Below are 20954 nucleotides of genomic sequence, written 5' to 3' on the forward strand. Positions count from 1 at the left end.
AGGGAGATGGTGATCTGGAAACTGTTACCTCTTGGTTGTTAATTACCTCTACTGCTGAAAAGAGCAGCCGGGCTTCCTAAAGTCTTGTCTATATGATTTTGGGATACATTTCCCTCCACCTTTTTTATTTTATTTTTTATTTTTTTTCCCTCCACCTTTTTTAAATATGAATGGTGAGATGTTACCCTTAGTATCATTTACAGCAATGAAAGCAGTGTGTCAGAAAAAAAACAAATAAACTAGAAGTTACTTTTCACAGTCCTATTATTTTGTTTCCCCCATCTATCTAATCACACTGAGAAGATACAGTATTTCTTAGTGACTCATTTGTTACTGTGCTGCCTATCTGATAGCTGTTACCCTTCTAGGATATACAATATTTTATAGGGAATTTCAAGCTGTTTCTTCTTCCTACTCAGAGCAAAAAGATGAAATCAACAGAAGGTGGTATGTTACCTGGCAAACTGAGGGGCTACCCAGGACCCCCAACTCTGCCTGCTATAAATGGGTTCTGCCATCTGCCACATGAAGACAAAACAAACTCTAGTGCATAAGACCTTCAAGAGAAAAGAACTTTAACAGAATTAGTGTGCAATAGAGAGGAGAGAGATTAACCTTTTAGCCTCTTAGTATTTACTTCTTGCTTAGCTCTCAGCCGCTTAGCTCCCACCACTGGCCTCTAAGCAGCTTTGCTCTGGGCAGCTGCCTTGAGGGGGAAAGTCGTGGTGCTTGATGGGTTGTTTCTCTGCTGTTGTCTTTCTTTCCTAGCATCTTGGCTCCTCAATCTATGACTTTCTTAGAGGCGCTGGACTTCAATTCTTGTATTCTTGGCCTCTGACATGCTGGAAGTTCTGAGCTACTCACTTCTGCTTGGACTTTGGCCTACACCACTTAAAAATAGGCAAATATCTTAAGAGAAGAGACAGTGGATCCCTGTGCTTTGTCTCTGATCTTGGCCCTTTGATCATGGATACCTTGATTGCTCACCAGGGCATTCAGTTAGCTGTACCTTCTATTTTATCCATCTTTTGTAATAATGGGGAAGGTGGTGCTGATCTGATACAACTGTTTATAGCTGAAAACTGTTAAGTGGAAATCTCAGTTATTGGTTGTTTGAAATAGGTCTCCACCCCCCCCCCCCAAAAACTATGGAGGCAGTTTACACTGAAATACACATTCATGGGGTAAAAATCTTAAAACAAGGGTAAAATAAATCAAAAGCACGGGGCAGTGGGGAAGGCAGAGCAAGATATGAAGATGGAGGAAGGAGATAATCATTAGGCCTTTAAATCATGGATGGCTTCCCTAGTTGACCATCAGATTTAATACTGGACTTCCATGAAGCTAAGGCATAAAACATAAAAGGACACTGCCTTTTTTTATGTGTTGGGGAAACAGGAAGTTTGAGATGCAGAAAGGAGAGATGAAGTTAGCAGAGCAGTAGTGACTGTATTAGGGCTGTTGGCTGGTCGGCACAGGGAGTTAGGAGGCAGGAAGGGCTCTGGGGCTTGGCTAAGAGGAGCTGATCTGATCAGGGCATCGACAGTGGGGTGCGGGGCCACTTAGTAATAGGGGTTGGGAATGGTTTGGCATAGAAGTCTGGCCCCACCTCACCAATGTGGCCGTAAAGTGCCCTTATTTTGTCTTATGTATCAGAGATACTCCCAGACTGTGATAACTGACTTATGCATACAAGAACTGGGGTATAGGCTAGAGGTATGGAGGTGAGAGGATTCACCAGAGAGAGAGTGGGGAGCAGAATAGGTGGATCTACTGAAATACACGGCTGAGGGGAGCAGCAGGCGAGACAGGAGAGGTCTGCTGCACCAGGTGGGTCAGCTCCCTAGCTGGGGATTGAACTCATGCCCAGTAGCTCACAATAGCTTGATATCACTGAGACTTTAACCCCTGTGCCACCAGGGAGGCCCTCCTTGTACTGAGTGAATGTTCAGGGAATTTTATCAGATGGATTCTTGTGTCATTGAACTACGCAATGGTGTCCTCAATAGTGCTTTTAAGGTTGATAAAGAAATACTTTTCAAATGAAGACGTCTTGTATTGCCCATGAAAGCAAATGAAACCACTTTAAATGGAGACAAAACCAACACAGTTTAGGTACCAAGTGTTTTGAATGCTGGTACAATTTGGAAAACCAGAGGAAAATCTTGTTCTTTTCCCCTCAGTTATCAACTGTTACAAGAGGTTTTGACAAAAATTGGCAATGTGTGGGTATGTAAATAATCTTTTTTTGATTTGAAAAGAGCCATATGCTTTACTTTTTTATATTCTATTTATTTAAAAATAATATTGTTATATCATAATATTAGAGGAAATCTGTGCTAAATACCAGATTGCTGGTAAGCAAGTTAAAATTCTGTTCCCAAAATTTAAAATTTTGTTTTGCATGGAAGAGGGACCATCCAACTCTGCATGCAAGACACTGCTTGGGTCTATAACTTTTTAGATTAGAATTTGATCTGTCAAGCATCTGTTCTTATCTACTTTACTTTCCCCAGAGGCACTATAGCATAGCTGCCATGGAAGGTTCTTTGCAGGATGGGTTGGATCGTGGAAGCAGTGATGCCCAAGCTAGGGAAGGCTTCACAGAGGAGGTGGTGCTGGGACTGTTGCTTGCAAAAGGATGAGGAGGTTGCTGGGAGGGCTTTCCAGGTGACAGGTGCACAGAGACAGAGGCTTTGGAGGCTTTGGAATTTCCAGAAAATGAAGAGTCATTTGCCTGGTGGAGTATGACATTATGGGGGGACAATGGCAGGCGACAAAGCTGGAATGGTAACTGCGAGCCAGATCATGAAGTCTTTTGTATGTCTTCTATTCATTCACTCATTTAGCCAAATATATTGAACAACTACTGTATACCAGACCCTGTTTTAGGCCCTGGTGTTCAGCAGTGAGGAAAAAAACCATCACTGCTCTTATAGAATATTCCAGTGGAAAGAGACAGACAATAAATAGTAAAAACATAGACGTGCACATGAAATATATTAGGTATTAGTGATAAGGAAATTTAGCAGGTGCAAGCCTGGGGGTGGGCTGCAATTTTAAGGTGGTCTGGAAAGGCCTCACTAAGGTGGCATTGGGACGAAGATCTGAAGCTGGCAGAGAATGACAGAGTGCTGCAGACTGAGGAGCTGTGCAAAGGCCCTGAGGTTGAAGGCCAGCTGATATTTTCAGGAAAGCATGAAATGTAGTAGAGGGAGCAAGGGGTGAGGGGGGGCATCAAGGAATATGGTTGGAGAAACAAGAGGACCAGATCTGTACAGTCTTGCTGGCCTCTGAGAGCATGTTGGGTTTTCTGAGTAGGATGGGAAGTACGCACAAAGTTCTGAGCAGAGGGATGACTAATACAGTGGAAGATTTAAAAAGATCACTTTGCCTGCTGTGTTGAGAGCAGAGGGCGAGAACAGAAGCTAGGGGCCAGTCGGGAGACCATTGTAGTAATGCAGGGAGCAGGATGGTGGCCTGAAGCAGAGGGACAGCGTGGGGGGTGTGGAGGTAAATCGTGACATGTAGGTGATGAGGATCTACTGAAGACTTTTGACCGCTGAAGTGACATACGGTGTGTGTGTTATAAAGACGATCTTGGCAACCACATGGAAGGACTGGAGAGCCGAGAGAGGTGCTGGATCAGCTTCCCATCCTCCGGCCACTACAAATGACGAGAGACCTCGCAGGGAAGGTAGTTTTATGCCTGGGCCTGCTGGACACGTTGCTAATGCTGTCCACTTCTCCACAAGGAAATTCCTTTGTGAATTTTGCCAATGGAGCAAAGTGAGAGATTGTGACCAGTTTATTCTAGAGGCAGCCTGCAAAGCAGGGGGCAGCAGACCCCTCCCACATGAGGGCCTTGGTTGCCTCCTGGCTCTGTTAACCTTACACGGCCCCGTAAGTCAGAGAGGGGCTTGGTGACTCGTGTCCTTTTTGTAGGTGAGGACACTCAGGCACAAGAGGGCTCAGCACGAGACTGTGTTCCCTCCTAAGGGTCTCCACCAGGACCCTCCCTCTGAAAGGTCTCTTTGGTGGACACAGAATTGTCTGCCCATCTCTAAAATTAAATGTAAAAAAGAGCTCACTGCTTCCCTGGTAGGCGGTTTGTGTTATTCAGTGCCCTGAGAGGCCAGTGACAGAAATTAGCTGAAGGAACTTGAGTGGGATGAGTAGAATTGCAAGAAACTAAAGTGTTCAGGGGAAAGTGTGTGTGGGGATGTGGGGGTCCAGGTGAGTGTGGAATGATATAGAAAGTGTGGCTGATCCGGTGGCCCAGGTGATGGCATCAGGCCACCTGGCTGCCTTCTCCCCGCCCTGTGGCCCAGCGTGGGCACGCGGGTCTCTTCTACTCGATGGTTTCCTCGCCAAGTCAGGAGGGCACCTTCCAGCAAATCATCTTTGTGCTAAGTGCCTCCACCAGAGTCAGTGTCTTCCTGAGATGCTAACACAAAAACGAGCCAGGAGGATTGTGATGACTGGGTTCCATCCCAGAGTCTCTCTCTGGGACCAGGTGTGTGAGGTCAGCCCCATCTGAGGGGTGTTGGGCTGCACCCACAGATACTCTGATGACTTTTCTGGAAGTGCCAGGTGAGAGGTCATGGAGCACCAGTCCCTAGATTAGGGACGCTCACTAGTTACAGAACTTACTCTAGTTTAATGACATCTGCAGTGATGCTGACCCCAGACAAGGCCCCTTTTGGGGTAGATTTTGAGGGGAAGGGAGACATACTTCAACCTGTAGCAAATGACAAAGACACAAAATTAAACGTTAGTGGTAGAAGCTCCTGTCTCCTGTGGTGCTTGTTGCACGCGGACTCAGCTGGGCATTCCACCTCAGGCTCTCAGTGGATCCTTGACCCACTTCATAGTTGAGGAAACCAGAGGTAAGAGAGGGTGGGCGCCCAGATTTGAATGTCTTCTTGAGTTTAGACCCACGCCTTCTCCTGCATCCTTCGTGCTACACCTGTTGATAGGACATCAGAAAGGAGCTGGGCTCAGACGGGTCGCCCTGAAATCATCCACACAGGAAGTGAACATGCTGCAAAGTCACAAAGGTCACTGCCATGAAGACCTCCTAAAGCTTGTTAAGGAGTCGCTGGGATGGGAAAAAGAGTTGCCCTCTTTTTCCTGAGGCAAATAATTGCCTCTGGGATGGTGTCTGTCACCTCACACCTCACCTGTGTTGCAGACACAGGTGATGACCCCTCAGGCCCAGAGGTCTGTGAGGCATGTGCTCATGGGGCAGAAAATGCCAGTGAGTTCTCGGCTTTGTCCATCGGCTCATCCCAACGAGCCGCTGCATTCCTCGTGACTCCCAGCAACCAGCCAGAGGCCTCTCTCCTCCTGTGCTTCCCTCTCCTCATCCTGAATTTAGATCGGAGTGAAGAGTAGAGAGAAGGAAATGAGCCAGAAAATAGAAAATTAATACTTGGTAGAGTCATCATATTTTTAAATTAATTTATAGGCAATGTCAGATTACTGGAGTTAAATCATTTTATCAGCAGGTTGCTCTAGGATTTAAAAGTTGGCATCCATCATTGTAAACCCAGTCTTGGGGGGGCCCCCCGGGAACGGTCTCTAGGGATGAGGGTTGATAAAGGGTGGGCAGAAGTGTAAATACTTGATTAGCTGTGTCCTTCTCTTTCACACAAAACCTCAAATATTTCTCCATCACATCGAGTGATAATGGCATGTTAAATAGCAGCAGGAGGGAAGGAGCTATTCAGGGTTATGGTTAGCCTCCTTTCTAGACTTGACTTCCCTCCTGTCCATCCTGGAAATGTATTGTCTGAGAGGGGTGCTTATTTCAGGGTGTGCTCCTGGTTCTAGGCATGGGCTGAACTCCCTTCCGCCAGACACAGGCGGCCACTGCCCCCTGGTCTGAAGGCCACACCCCGTGCACATGCACGGGAGCACCCTCAGGCCCCCCAGAAGACCCAGGTGATGAAGGCCTCCATCTCTGTTGTTGCAGCTCTTTCTCGAGGGCGCGTGGTGAGAGTCCCCCGGGGGAGCCTGGTCCGCGTGGTGGGCACTGAGCTGGTCATCCCCTGCAACGTCAGCGACTATGACGGCCCCAGTGAGCAGAACTTCGACTGGAGCTTCTCGCCCTCGGGGAGCAGCTACGTGGAGCTGGCCAGCACCTGGGAGGTGGGCTTCCCGGCGCAGCAGTACCGGGAGCGCCTGCACCGGGGCGAGATCCTCCTGCGGAGGACGGCCAACGACGCCGTGGAGCTCCTCATCAAGAACGTGCAGCCCTCTGACCAGGGACACTACAAGTGTTCAACCCCCAGCACCGACGCCACCGTGCAGGGCAACTACGAGGACACGGTGCAGGTTAAAGGTAGGGACGCCCTCTCGGGGGTCACGCAGGGGTCAGACTTCTCACCGCCACTCAGCTCGGGGGTGACTTTGTCCAGACACTTAACCCCGCCTGGCTCTGCTCCGTCCTCTGTCTCATGGCTCCTGTTTCCTGAGTCAAATCAAAGGATGGGCTGGGGCCTCCGAGGCCCTTTCACCTCCCTCCGCCAGGATTCCCCACCAGCCGTTACTGGGGAGTTGGAGGCAGCATGTAGAGGGCTGCCTGCATTCAGTGAGTCCAGCTGCCGGTTCTACCTCCTCCTTAGAGGTTGTGCAGGCACGGTGGGTCAGCTCGTGTAAAGCCTCCGAGAGCAGGGCATGGTAAGCCTTCGGTGAAGGTGAGTGACGGTTTATGGGAATGTCAGAGCCATCAGAGCTCACGTCTCTCTGTGGCCATCATGACATCAAGGCCTGTTCCAGAACCTATAGGTAGAGGAACAGTGATGTGTTCGCTGCTGGCTCACTGTCCTGGCTGTTGAAGTAATCACACCATGAATATTTGGAATATTTTGGGTTTGGTTTCATTTTCTATTTCCCAAGTCCCTTTATAGTTATTTACACATCTGATTCTCGGAATCCAGTAAAGAAGGTGGTGCAGGATATTTCCCTAATTTAAACATGAAGAAATGAAAGAGCATAGGTTAATTACTCGCCTAAAACCACACAACTAATTGGTAGATGAGCAAGAACAAACAATTTTAATTTGGAGCTAGCAAAATAGAAATATTATTGTTGTTGTTTTATTATTATTACTTAATTATGCATTTATTTGTCCCCTGCCTTATTTCAAAAAGAATTTATGTCAGAGCAGGAATGTATTTAAACCATCAGGAAAATAGAAGATATGTGATAGAAAAAGACAGCTTGATCCAGGCATTTGTTTCCCCTGGAAGGGTTTGCAGGCCCTCCATATTTCAGGCACTGCTCCCCCTTTCAACTCACAAGGGGATAAAACAGCCATGCCTGTTATGGAGGTGACAAAACATCAAACTACCTTTTCCATGACCTCTGTCTTACTCTTACAGAACAATCCAAACATGTTTTAGCAGGAGGTCCTATAAGATGTTCTTGCATTGGAGTTAAATAATGTGAGTTAAATAATGGAGTTAAATAATTGGAGTTAAATTGGAGTTAAATAATGTGCTACCTGGACAGTCATCACACACATGTTCCACCTGCCAGCATCAGGTGCACCCTGGTCTTCCCTGGAGGAGGGAGAATAGAGTTCGTCCCCCTAGGCCCCGGTGTCTTTCTGTTTCTTCTCCTATCTTGGGAAGGCAGGAGCAGGGCGAGGCTCTTGTAGGGTCAGGAAAACAGCGGAGTGGCCATGAAGGAGATGGCTGACTGCCCAGGGGGAGCCTCTGGCGGCTGCCAGGCCTGCCCCAGGGTCTCTCTGACCCTCAGCTTCTTGGGTCTTGAAACTGTTCATTCGTGACCTGAGAGAACCAGCCTTGAGAACCGAGTCATGTGGTGGACCCATAGGCTGATGAACATGCCAGAAGGCCGTTACGTCCATTCTGCAGTGGAGCTGGGCCTTGGGAGTAACCTACTGAAGATGCTGTAGTTTCTTCTGTCATCTGGAGTAGGCCCTTCTCGAGGACACTGAATTAGCTTCTGAGAGTGGGCTTGTGGGAACTTCCAGAGAGGACGGGCAGTGCTTGAGGGCCTTTGTCCCATTTCTCATCGAGTCTGTGAGCTGGCCCCTGCCTCTTGGGAAGGCCTCCTCTCTGCTTACTGCTTCCCTTCCTGAACAGCAATCACGCCACTTCCTCAGCCCCCTCCTCGATAGTGGGAGCCCAGCTTTCTTCCAGGTGACCCTCACAGAAGAGCTGGCCGAGGCAGTGGACTTGCTTGACCAGGTCCTGCCCCCAGAGGCCCTCTGCTCTCCGGGCCTCTCCCGGACCTCTGCCCGGCCTCAGGGCGCAGGCATCTCATGTCACGCTTTTGCTCTTTGTGGACCAAGCTGCTTTAACTCTCCCAGATCCTTCCAGCTCTGTGTCCTAATGAAGGCGCGTGTGACAGCGGCAGCTGGTGATGATTGTGATTGCTAAGAGCCTGCACTGGCGCGGGCACGTTCCCTTATTAAGAGCACCTTGAATCCTCAGCCCCCCTCCCTGAGCAGGGCCGGCTGCCATCTCTTTACAGATGAGAAACTGAGGCCAAAGGGGTGAAGTCAGTTGCTTAAAGGCATCCCCAGGCACCACGCTGCAAGGGGAGTGTTCAACCACCCATTTCTAGCAGAGGGTCTTATCAAGGCCTCTTAAGTGGGAAAACGTGTCCACCTGGGCATTATTATTTTTTTTTTAAAGATTTATTTGTGTATACAAGAGCTGGGGTGTTGGCCGGAGATGTGGGGGGTCGGCCAGGGATTGGGGGGCTAAGAGGATTCACCAGAGACAGAGTGGGGAACAGAAGAGGCAGATCTGCCGAATACACTGCTGAAGGGAGCAGCGTGCAAGACAGGAGAGGTCTGCCGCACCATGTGGGTAGCTCCCTGTGTGTGTGTGTGTGGGGGGGATTGAACACGTGTTGCAGAGGCTGCAGATAGCCTCACAGTGCTGTGCTTAACCCTTGCACAACCAGGGAGACCCTGGACTGGACAGGAAGGCCCTGCAGGAGGCAGGAGCCTGCTTGCTGATGGGGTGCGTGGGCTGCTGTCTGTCTGCTGACTCGGTGTTCCCCCCTCCAGTGCTGGCCGATGCCCTGCGCCTGGGCGCGCCCCCGCAGTCGCCCCGAGGCCTGAGCCTGCGCGAGGGCGAGCCCTTCGAGCTGCGCTGCTCGGCGTCCACCGCGTCCCCCCTGCACACGCACCTGGCGCTGCTGTGGGAGCAGCGGCGCGGCCCGGACCGGCGGAGCGTGCTGGCCCTGACGCACGAGGGCAGGTTCCGGCCCGGCCCCGGCTACGAGCAGCGCTACCACGCGGGCGACCTGCGCCTGGACACGGTGGGCAGCGACGGCTACCGCCTCGCCGTGTCCCGCGCGCTGTCCGCCGACCAGGGCTCCTACCGGTGCGTCGTCAGCGAGTGGATCGCGGAGCAGGGCAGCTGGCAGGAGATCCAAGAGAAGGCCGTGGAGGTGGGCAGCGTGGTGATCCAGCCAACAGGTGAGCTGGATGTTCCCTCTGTTTCCCTGGGAGGGCCCGCCTGGGTGTGGGGCTGGGGCGCAGGCGGTCTTGGTGGTTTGGTTGGGGGCGTGTTTGTTTTGTGGTGCGGGCTTGGAAGTTCACCCTGCAGCTGCTTGTCACCTGAACGCACAACCATGGAAGCTGCTGTTACCTACCCCTGCAGGATAGGTTTTTTTTTTCCTCCAGAAGATGAAGTCCTCCTGCCAGAATGAGGTCCCACCTGGGGTCCAGGGGGCTTTGCGGGTGCAGCTGCCCCATCCTCCTGCTCCCTTTGCTTTATCTTGTCTGGTGTTCCTTGAATCCATCTGCTTTTCCCCACAGCTGTTGGAGGGGTGGGTCTGGCTCACCCCAAGACCTCTCCCCTCACTGGGATGCTCTGGGCGTGCCTCAGGGCCCCTCAGATGCACCTGCCAGACGGGGCCTTCTCTGGCTGGGCCTCTTCTTATTTCCTGTGTGTCACATGCTGCACCCCGGGCAGCCCGCCTGCCCTGGGGCCTCTGTGCAGGAGGCCTTTGTCCTGTCACCTTTGAACCAGCCTTTTTAAACAATAAGCATCCTTGCCCTCCTACTACAGAATTAAAATACAAAATGCATTTTAGAAAATCCATAAAAATAAAAGAAAAATATGCAAGAACAACCAGCCATTATTGACTCTGTCCAGCAAGCATCGATGGAGACCCTGCTGGCTCCCCGTCTGTGCGGGGCTTTGGGCTCAGGGGTGCCTGTGATGGCTCCCCAGCCCTGTGCTCCTCTGGCTTCGGCAGGAACCAAGCACAAAGTGACGATCTCAGGGTGATGTCACTGCACAGCAGGGCATACGCGCTTGTTTTTCTGGGAGTCAGATATCTTTGGATCACAAAGTACTTTGTTTGCCCCGTTGCTGCTGTCTGTTTTGTAAACTGGGAACACCTGGCCTGGACTCACTTTCTGAGGGTAAATACGTGTGGCCGCTCTGTTGGTCAGTTGGGAAGGGAAGCAGGAAACCGTGCACATGGAAGGAACTGTCCTGTGTCATCTGTGCTGTGCGGGCACTTGACCCTACAGTTCCCCTGCCATGAGGAACCAGCTCTGGAGAAGGTGAACAGCAGGACTTGGGCTTCTTGGCCATGGAGCCCCTCAGTGAGGTGGGGGTGTTCCTGCTGTGGAGAGGGGCTGCCTGCCACAGTTACCATGACGCCCTGGCTGCTTTCCACGTGGACTCGAGTCACCTTCCTTTTCGAAGTGATCTACCTGGCCTCTGTCCCGAGAAACCTCCAGCGATGAGTTTGCATCAAACAACCATTTTCATGGGGCAGAAGGATTAAGAGTTTTGGATTTGCAGCATGTTAACCTTTTATGCAGGGATGACCTGCCTCTTCACAGGTGTTTTTTATTCAAATAAGTCACAAAACCCATCAGGTACAGTTGTGAGACCTGCACACTCTGAACCTGTTGGCATCTGACTCCCACCTGGGCCCAGGGGACTCATCATGTTTTTGTGCTGTGGATTTTGTTGACCACCGCAGACCCTTTCTCAGAATTCCCATGTTTCAATTCATAACATTCATACGCAGAATGACAAAGGAATGAAACTGTTGTCAAGCTATTTTTAAAACAAATTTATTCCCTAATATTTTGCCTTATTAACACATTCAATAATAAGGTAATGGCAGGCCTAACTACTGTAATTTCTAAGTGGCAGTGAATGAAAACCGTATTTCAGGATATCTACAACCATACGGAAATAGCTATCATTAGACATGAACTGTCATTTCCGTTGGGGTCTTCATCCCAGGGGCAGATGCTACTGCTGTGCTGTTTGGTTTCATTATAAGAAGGAGATTTTCTATTTTGGGTAGGGGTTAGTAAAAATAAGCATGTTCTCCCCCCGACTCCCACCCCGTCCTAGTGCGTTACGGTAGACGGCATCGTGACTGACCGGGAGCTGTGACCCCTGTGTGGCCGCACTCCCTGTGTGAGGACTGGACTGTTTGGTGCAGGTTTGGTACCTATGCTATGGATTCCGTTATGTCCAGCAGGACAAGGCCTGCACCACCTCTGGCTACAGCTGAGGCCCCTTGTTGCTTAGGGACCCCTTAGAACTGGTTCTTCGCTTTCTCCCCCCTTCAGCCTGCTCCATCCTGCTTCCCAGAAGTGAAACCCATTACAAAGCAACCGAGACAGTGGAAGAGACATTTCCACCAATATTTCCAAGTCTGAGAATCGGTTTTCCATAACCACATATTGCCTGCCTCTGCACGCACCTGACTCCCTCCCGAGCTTTCTTTATTTTTGGTGGCCAGTACCAAGGGGCTGGAATGGCATCCAGGCCTCCCAACCACGAGCATCCTACAGGGAAACCACAGCTCAGGCTCAGCCAGCAGTGTCCGCACTGACTCCTCCCCAAAGATGTCCTCAAATTAACTGTTATTTCTAAGTGGCCATGAATGAAAATGAAAATCTCTCTAAAGGGATGAAGGAGGAGAAAGAATTTGGGGAGGGAAGTAAAGGTGAGAAATTAGACTTTTAAATTCCTTTTTCTAATACCAGGCCTACCTCATATCCTGTCGTCTTCAAGGTGGATCTTGAACTCAGCCTAATCACTTGTTTGAAATGTTGTCAGACCTGGAAATATTCATGTGAAAATAATTAGCTGCAGAGGCCTGGGCTTTGGGCTCAGGCCTGTTCTGAGCGACTCGCTAGAGACGCCTCGTGTCTCCATGTGAACCCCTGGGAGGCGTTCGCCATTTATCATCCAAGCACTGGTTCCCGAGTGTTCCCATGAGCTAAATGTTTTTCTACTTTGATTACAGATGTTCAATTTCTTTTTAAAATTCCTCTGAATAAAATAAAATGTTTCCATGTAAAAAGCTTTGACAGGAGAATGCCCGAACCCCCGGGACGGAGACACCAGATACCCGAGTGCTTTGTCTAAGCTAAGCTACTTCTCATCTTTCCACTAACAAGACAGGGCAGTGGCATGGGTAACCCCGAAATTCTCACGTCTTGCTTTAGAATAGAGGCCTTCTGCTTGACTTCAAGGCAGGTCTGTCTAGCGGGGCCGGTGATAATCCGAGGACATGGTCTTGAAGACCTGGCTGGGAGCTACACTGTCTGGTTTTACTTTTCTGGTCCTTCTGCTTAGGACCCTCTTTTATCCACAAGATGACTTCACCCACCCCTCCTCCGCTCGGTCCCTAACTGACGGTTGGTACCAGTCAGAATTGAGTTAACCTGTCTCAGTAAAATCACCCAAGAGCATGCACTTGGGGAAAAGTGTAATTTCCTTCTGTGATGTGCAGCTGACTTCTTGCCAGGGGAGGGTGTAACAGTTATAAGCAGCAGCGTTCCTACAGGCAGACTGCCTGGATGGGAATCCCAGCCCTGCCACATATTAGCTGTGTGTTCTTGGGCAAGTTACTTAACTTCTCTGTGTTCAGTTTCCTTGTCAATAAAATGGAGCTATTAGTACCTCATGATAGGTTATTTTTGGAATTTTTTTTTTAATTTTAATTTTATTTTTATATTCTACATACAATTGCAAACCCCTTACTTTGACCCCAATCCCTCCTGTCCCCACCCCCCACCCCCCATAGAGTGTCTCTGGTTCATAGTTGTTTGTTGATTTTCCCTTTCCTGTAGTTATTCTTTTTCCTGGTCCCTTATTTAAGTTTTCTAGATTCCTGCTATGAGTGAGACCATCCAGTATTTTTCTTTTTCTTTCTGGCTTATTTCGCTGAGCATGATCCCTTCCAGCTCCATCCATGTTGCTGCAAATTGCATGTGTTTATCTTTTTTGAATGCTGAGTAATATTCCATGGTGTATATGGACCACATCTTCTTGATCCAGTCATCTATTTTTGGGCATTTGGGCTGTTTCCAAAGCTTAGCTATTGTAAACAGTGCTGCTATAAACATAGGGGTGCAGGTGCTCTTTGGAATGGATGTTTCTGTGTCCTTTGGGTAAATACCTAGGAGTGGAATTGCTGGATCATATGGAAGCTCTATCTTTAGCAGGTTGAGGAATCTCCACACAGCTTTCCATCGTGGTTGGACCAATTTGCACTCCCACCAACAGTGCTATTCTTTCTGAGTAGTTAATAGTCTGTTGTTGTTGTTTTATTTATTTTTTGCATAGAAGAACTGGGGTGCAGGCCAGAGGTGCAGGATAGGGGGTGCGAGGATTCACCGGAGACAGAGTGGGGAGAAGAACAGGCAGATCCACTGAAATCCACTGCCGAGGGGAGCAGCGGGCGACACAGGAGAGGTCTGCTGTGCCAGAGATCCCTGGTCGGGGATCGAACTCAGGCCATAGCATTGAGATAACAGCACTGAGACTTAACCCCAAGGCCACTAGGGAGGCCCGATAAGTTTGTTTTGCAGGTTAGTAGTTAAACAAGCACTTAGAACGGTCCCTCGTATGTGTATGTCAGTGTTCACTGCTGTGTTTTCTTGAACTAAAGAGAAATGTGGTGTGTTTTATTCATTTAGTCAATAAAATTTTCAAGCACTTACAGTCAATAGGAACATGAAAGGAAAGGCCCTGGAGGGAGAGGAGGGACAAAGGGGCAAATGTAATCCAGATTATGTGCATGTATTTGCTTTTAATTTTCAAGCTCTGCAGGCAACCGTGCCCAGGAACGTGTCTGTGGCGGAAGGGAAGGAGCTAGACCTGACCTGCAACATCACAACAGACCGTGCGGATGAGGTCCGGCCCGAGGTGACCTGGTACTTCAGAAGGACGCCCGACAGCACCCTGCCAGGGCCCCACATGCTGGCGCGGCTCGACCGAGACTCCCTGGTGCACAGCTCTCCTCACGTGGCTTTGAGTCACACGGACGCGCGCTCCTACCATTTACTGGTGCGAGATGTTAGCAAAGAAAACTCTGGCTACTATTTCTGCCACGTGGCACTCTGGGCCCCGGGGCACAACAGGAGCTGGCACAAGGTGGCAGAGGCCATGTCTGCCCCGGCAGGGGTGGATGTGACCTGGCTAGGTGAGTGGCTTGGGGGAAGCCTCTCTGGCTTCCTCCCTCCTGGGGGCCTTCGGTAGGGGGGAGTCTGTGCTCTGTGCTTTGCGTTATCTTGGGTTTCTTTCTAGGAGGGCAAGTGTACTTTAGCCTGGATTGATCCCAAGCTGGGGGGTTGGGGGGGGGAGCAAGACTGGCTGCAATAGAATCTGGCAGGCAAGGGAAATGTTTAGATAATGTGGCTTCAGTTGTCTTGATACCCTCATTTGAGAGGATATAATTTCCTTTGGTTGTCGAGATTGGCGAGGTCAGGGACCCTTTGAAATGGATCTTAGTTGGAGGGAGACGCTGTCCTCCTTTCCTGCCCCAGACCCCTGGGTACTCTGACCCAGCCACAGCTTCTCCAAAGCCCGGTGCAGGACGAGAATCTCTCAATTAACGGAGCACACTTTTATTTGCCGATTGCACTGGGATCCGAGAATAATTTCATTTGCAGGGGCCTGTCCAGTGCCTCTGGCTGCCCAGGCTCTCAGGCCAGCTCCCTCCCTCCACCTGGACAGTGGCTCTGACCTCTGCCCACCTCGCCCCCTGTTTTATATGTCCGGGAAGACCACCGTCACGGCTTTGTCTTTACCATTCTTTGCTCTGCTATATCTTAGTTTCCTACACACTTGCCCTCCAGGGCTGGCTGCTCCTAATTCTAGCTACTGTCTTATAATTAGATACAAGTACACTTAGGCAGGACGGGGTGGGGAGTGTGTCCCCTCCTCCATTATTATAAAGAAGGGCGGGCCTCCCGGCAGACTCTCCCATTTTGAGCCTGGTCATCTCCTGTCCCACAGCTTTCCTGACCCTCGATGGGGACATTTGGCGATAGTTTTGATTATTAGGAGGGTAATTACCTCTACAGAGGCCAGGCCATTATTTCCTCCTTGGTCTGATGCCCCTGCCGTGGTGACACCCGACTCATACTTAGCTCTCATTTGTCTCCGCATGGCAGTCTTGTCTTGGGATGGTGACACAGTCTCTCTTTGCTCTTAACAAGCCTTTCTTTGGCAAAGAATGGGAGTTGGCAAGTCGGGGTGGGGGCAGGGAGAAGGTCACCAGCAAGGAAGCAGAGGCAGAAGGTGCATCCGACTCAGAGTGCGATAAGGCAGCGTGTCCGTCATCCCTGGGAGCAAAGTGACTCTTTGATATCTGAAAAGTAGCAGGAGCAGGGATGATCTGGCAAGCTTTTATTCCTGCTCTTGAGCCTGTGCGAGGGACTCGCTGTGAAGTGCTGAACTGGAACAATGTTGGCCCAGCTAGAACTCTCCTTAGCAACCTTCAAAATAAAACAGATGTTGTCAGCACCAAAAGAAGATTTTTCATCTCTGGAGCTGCATTTGTCTCTCCACTCTGATCCTTGGAACACTGTGTGGCGCTGTCAAGCCTTCCCCTCCCCCCTCCAGCGGGGAATCACAGAGCAAGTGAATTTTTTTTAAGAAAGTGCTGTCTGCACTCCAGTTTGAGTGCCCCTTTGAAGTGCTCCCGCATCGATCCCTGCGTGCCCAGGGGGAGATGCAGGCACTGGCAGGAGGCAGGAGGGGAGCTCTGGGGGGAAATGAGCACTTTTAGCTGGAAGGGATTGGTGGGGGCTGTGTTCTCCAGAGAATGGGAAGAAGAAGAGATGAATTGCAGGCAGAAGTTCAGTTATGAGCCCAGGGACCCCGTCCTTTGTTCCCTGCGGAGGGTTGGCACCGGTCACCAAGTCCCATGTGCTTTGCTCAACAGAGGCCAGTGACACCCGGAACAGCGCTTTGTATGCAGTGGTGCTCAATAAACGCTGTGCACCACAGCATGGCTAGTGTCACAATACATGTACGGGAAAATGAGAATTGCAAAAATAATAATAATGATAATCTTCAGCTCGTAGACTCTTCAAGGATATTTGCACACAGGCTGTGAGTGGTACATTAACCAGCTGCATCCTTCTCTCGCTTCCTCGTAAATCTCCCTGTCCTGCCCCGTGCTGATGACTCATGCCATTGCAGCTGCTTGGACACTTGTCCTGAGGCCAGCCGGCATGAGTACAGCGGAGACCTTTCTCCAGCTCCTCCCAGAAACCCGGGGGCCCACGTGATTTCGTAGAACGTGGTAGGCGTGTTTCTCTATGGGCCGTGCACACGTGGATACCGTGTCACGTGCCATGGGGGCTGTTGCAGGTAATTGGCAGGCAGCCAGGAGAGACAGGAAGACAGGTGACTTCCCAGCGAGCTCCTTAGACTGGCCGGCTCAGGGTGCGCTGCGTGGAATGCTGTCAAGAACAAGAGTTCTTGAGAAAACTGGTTTCCTCTGCAGGTGCCACACTGAACTCTCAGCTTTGCCACTTGACACATTAAAAGTAATAATTAGCATTTATTGAATACTTACTGTGTGCTAAGCACATGCGCTAAATAGGCAACCCCTCAACAACCCTGGGAATCAGGTTCTACCTTCTAGCCCTATCTGAGAACCACTGCTGTTTTGGAATTTTTATTATGGTTTTGAGGGTTAAGAATGAGGGAGGAGCTGCTGGGATTCATCTCTGAGGACATGTGATTACTGGGAATGCTCAGGCTGGGATCCCCTCCTGGGAAGCTTTCTCATGCATGTGTCCCCTGCACCCGGACCTCTCTCTGTCCCCCGTGGGGGCTTATGCTCCAGGCCCTCTTTGTGGGGTTTGGGCCTTCACTGCACCGTCTCCTCAAGGCAGCCACACCACTCCAAGGTGGCTGGCTTCCAAGAGGTAGGAAGTGGAGGTGCCCAGCCAGTGAGCAGCGGCCCCTGCACCTGGCACAGGGTCACCTCTGTTGTGTTCTAACCGTGGACGCCATCACCTGGTCCACCCGAGTTGGAGGGTTCGAGAAGGAGACCCGGTTCTTAGCGGGAGAGAAGCAAGGTCACACTGCAAATGGGCCTGTGGGCAGGGAATGTTACTGTCATCATCTTTGGAAAATAGACTATCACAGTGATTAATACTTGTTTCTTTGATTAAAAAAAATGTTTAGGATGACTGAAAGTGAATGCTGGCCCAGGGTCAGGTCTGTCTCAAGGGTTGTGAGCTGACAAGCAAACGGTTTTGCCTTTGGAATCAGCTTCTCTCCTGAAGCTCTCGGGCATCCAGTCTGCAAGGCTGGGCAGTCCTTGTCTTTATTTGTTTGGAATTGGTGCACTGTAGAGCCAAGGGGTTGATGTTGAATTGGGGTCTTCCTGTGTTCCATTGTGTTACCCAGAGACCAGGGCAATGATGTAAATTCTATGTGGACTTGTTCTTGGCAAGTCCAAGAACACGTGTACCAGCTGGGAGGGCCATGATGATTTTTCAGAGTGTAAGAAAAAGTCTCTTTTGTTTGGAATTTATGTCCTATTTTTAAAGGGGAAAAAAAGATTAAGTTGGCTTCGAAAAGGAAGCACATTTTAAAGCAGCAGACAAAAATAAAATTAAGATCAAAAAGGGTAAAAATGAAAAATCAAAGAATAGATATTGCAAGGTGGTTGGGATGAATTAGTTACTGCCTTTGAGCACTGAATTTGCCCCTGGAGTTTTGAAGCGCGGAGGCCAAAAGATGTGATTATACAGTTCTTCTCTTCTGAAGGAAAACAAATTCTTTCAAAGACACAAACTTTGTCTTGGCCCTGAATATATCATGTGCTTTTTATTTAAGGGACCCGGATGCATAATGGACAGTGCTTTCAACTGTTCTTTTACAAAAGGCTCTACGTGATTGTTTAAATGGATCTTTCTTACATCCACTCTCTATAAAAGCTGAGAGCATAAATCTTCAGTGTGTGAAGGAGTTTCTATAAGAAGCTGTGTGACTATGGGGGACAAATGTTGCTTTGTGTTGATCCAATTTAGTATATGGTTGAAACGAGGGAGAATCTGGAGGCATGGCTAGCTAATCTGCATATTAAGCCATCTTTCCCTGCTATCAGATGTCTTAAATGAGCCTTTGGCAAGAGCTGGATACTAATCAGTTCATGGTTGAGTTCTCTGCTCAAAGTCCCAGACTTGTGTGGTGTTAATTGGAGAGGGTTCCACGGCTTCGGGTGAGGAGCAAGAGGAGGCAGAGCTGAGTTCTCCTTCAGGCTTCTGAGCCTGATTTGCATTCCTCTCCACCAGAGACCCATCCCCTGTCCTCTCTTCTAGCAGAGTGCCAGCTAAGAAGGTAATTATTTTTCTTTAAAAGGAGCTGTTAATCTGCTAAGTACTTGGTGGAGACTTCAGAGTTCTGTGCCATCTATAGAAGTTAAGATTTAGATCTGCAGGATTTTATGGGCAGCTGTTATCACTGTCTGTCCAGGATTGTGTGAAGGCGGGAGAGCCCTTGGGTGGGCATTGTGTCCGGCCCCTCTTTGCCCCCCACCTTCTAGGTATGTTATCTCAGGTGTGTTGCTTAAGGTTTCTGAGCTTTGACTTTCTTGGTTCCGTGGATTAATGTACATAAAGGGTTCAGCAAAGTTTTGGATGCCTTCAGGGACCAATACACTGTCACAGCAGTGATGATGATAATGAATTATGGGTGTGTGGGAGGGGTATCAATATAGAACAGCCTCTTCCCCATTTAGTTCTATTTTAAATTTTTGTTGCAGTCACCTTGGTTTATAACAGAAGTTTCAGGTGTGCAGCATTAAAATTCGATGTCCCCACCCAGTTCTTACCTGAGTAAGACACAGGAGTGTGTGCGTCCTGATAACAGCTGCTCCCCAGGAGAAGGTGCTGGCCTGTACCTTCTGTGCCTTCCCTGTCCTGGCCTCCCATTCTGGGAATTCACCCTTCTCTGGTGGGAGGAGTGAGAGCGATTGAAGAGGAAAAGACATGTGAGTGTTCCATTCAAGTGATGTCATCTTCCCTGCTCTCAATGGCCACTGCTGTTTACGACCTCATAACAACAGTTCTGCTAAGGTGGGGCAAAGCGTATCCCAAACAACAGCTCCTTCTCTATTTAAATGTTAGAGAATATCATTACACAAATCTGGATTGTGAAACTCTGACAATCGGTCCACTCGCTCAGCTGCCTCCAAAGTATTTGCCCAATTCAAGAAAGCACAACCTCCATCAGCAGAGGCAGCGCTCCCTCTCCTGCTTCCATAACTTATGTGTGCAGCCTGTTCTTTTAATTAGCTCTGTACCGAGTAACTAAGCGTAGAGGGGGGTTAGAACTTGGCCCTCTGGTACACAGTTCAGTATTAGCACCTCACTCTTATCCTCGCCCTGGGACGTGAAAGACTCTGAGAAAGCTTTAATAGCTGGGTGTGGAACAAGATGGTGCTCTTTGCTGCCGGTGGAAGCCAGGTCAGAGAGTTAAAGCCTCGCCTATCATCCCGCTCACACAGTCTGTGCAAGCCCTTCGTCTTTGAACTGAGCTCCTCTGGGCTCTGTTTTTATTTAGGAATCGTGGATGAGAATAGCACCTTATCGCATAAGGTTACAAAGATTAAGCAACAACGCAAGGGAAGTGTATATAGCACAGTATCTGGCTTCTAGAAAGCCCTTGATAAATGCCAGTTGTTATCCCTGTAAAATGGGGGGTAATGATACCTTGCTTATAGAAGTGCTGTGAGAATAAAAGGAACTAATCTAGGAAAACTTCCAGTTCAGGTCCCTGCACTCAGTAGGCACAAAATATCTGTTTTTACAAGTTAACCATTGATTCTGGAAGCTTTTCATTATTTTGAAAGTTGTAAGAAAGGCGTTAAATAACCCGTATTCAAATAGCAGTCTTTCCTTGGTGGCAGGTCACTGTTGCAGGCTGTAGCTTTAGGCAGGAGATGGGTCCCTGGGAGGACGCGTCCCGGGAGCCAGATTAGGGAGAGATCCTTGCTGCTCAGAACCCGGGCAGCTGCATGCTCGGACCGACTGGCTTCAGCATTCAGTGAAGGTGCTTATGGTGTGGGTGGGCTGTTTGTTTTTAATTTTGGGAATAGAAATTTACACAGAAATAGAAAGAGCCACCAGCTTCAACAGTCATCAGTATTTTCCTAATCCGATAGCAGCTTTCTCCTCCCCAGACACACACACACACACACACACACACACACACACACACACTTTCTCTCCCCCTCTCTCCTTGCTCCCTCTCTCTGCCTCTCTCCCTCCCTCTCCTGGAAAAAATTAAAGCACATCCTAGACATCATGTCATTTTGCTATTAAATACTTTCATATGCATTCAACTGATAAGCATCTTTTAAACAACGCCATTGCATTCTTAGCTGATTTCTTGATGAGAGCCAGCAGAACATAGCGGTAATCAGTAGTGGAACGCTTATTCCAAAAATGAGCATTTTTATGCAAAATATTAAATTTAGTCCAATTCAGCAAGTATGTTAATGCAGTTTATGCACAAGGCACTGCATGCGAGCACAGACAAATGCATGAGGAGGTAGTTCTGACCCTGGGAAGAGTCCTATAGAAGGTTCATAATTCATACATTCAAATAACCAGAGTTCAAAGCAGTGTTCAAATAAAATCCTGACAGAGCAGGGAGCCCAGCAGG

At 49.2% G+C, this 20954-nt stretch overlaps 1 protein-coding gene across 1 annotated transcript in view; it reads left to right on the forward strand.

The window, feature by feature from the left end:
- Positions 1-20954, forward strand: part of PTGFRN (prostaglandin F2 receptor inhibitor) — a gene marked incomplete at its 5' end in the record, with an annotated part of 64840 nt that overhangs the window by 19106 nt on the left and 24780 nt on the right. Inside the window, 3 exons of the mRNA XM_084242977.1 lie at positions 5978-6346; positions 9053-9466; positions 14083-14463. Coding sequence (XP_084099103.1) covers positions 5978-6346; positions 9053-9466; positions 14083-14463 — 1164 coding nt within the window. The remainder of the gene's footprint in view (positions 1-5977; positions 6347-9052; positions 9467-14082; positions 14464-20954) is intronic.

The sequence above is a fragment of the Talpa europaea genome (genome assembly GCF_964194135.1).
Source record: "Talpa europaea genome assembly, chromosome: 9".
In the NCBI taxonomy this organism is placed as follows: Eukaryota; Metazoa; Chordata; class Mammalia; order Eulipotyphla; family Talpidae; genus Talpa; species Talpa europaea.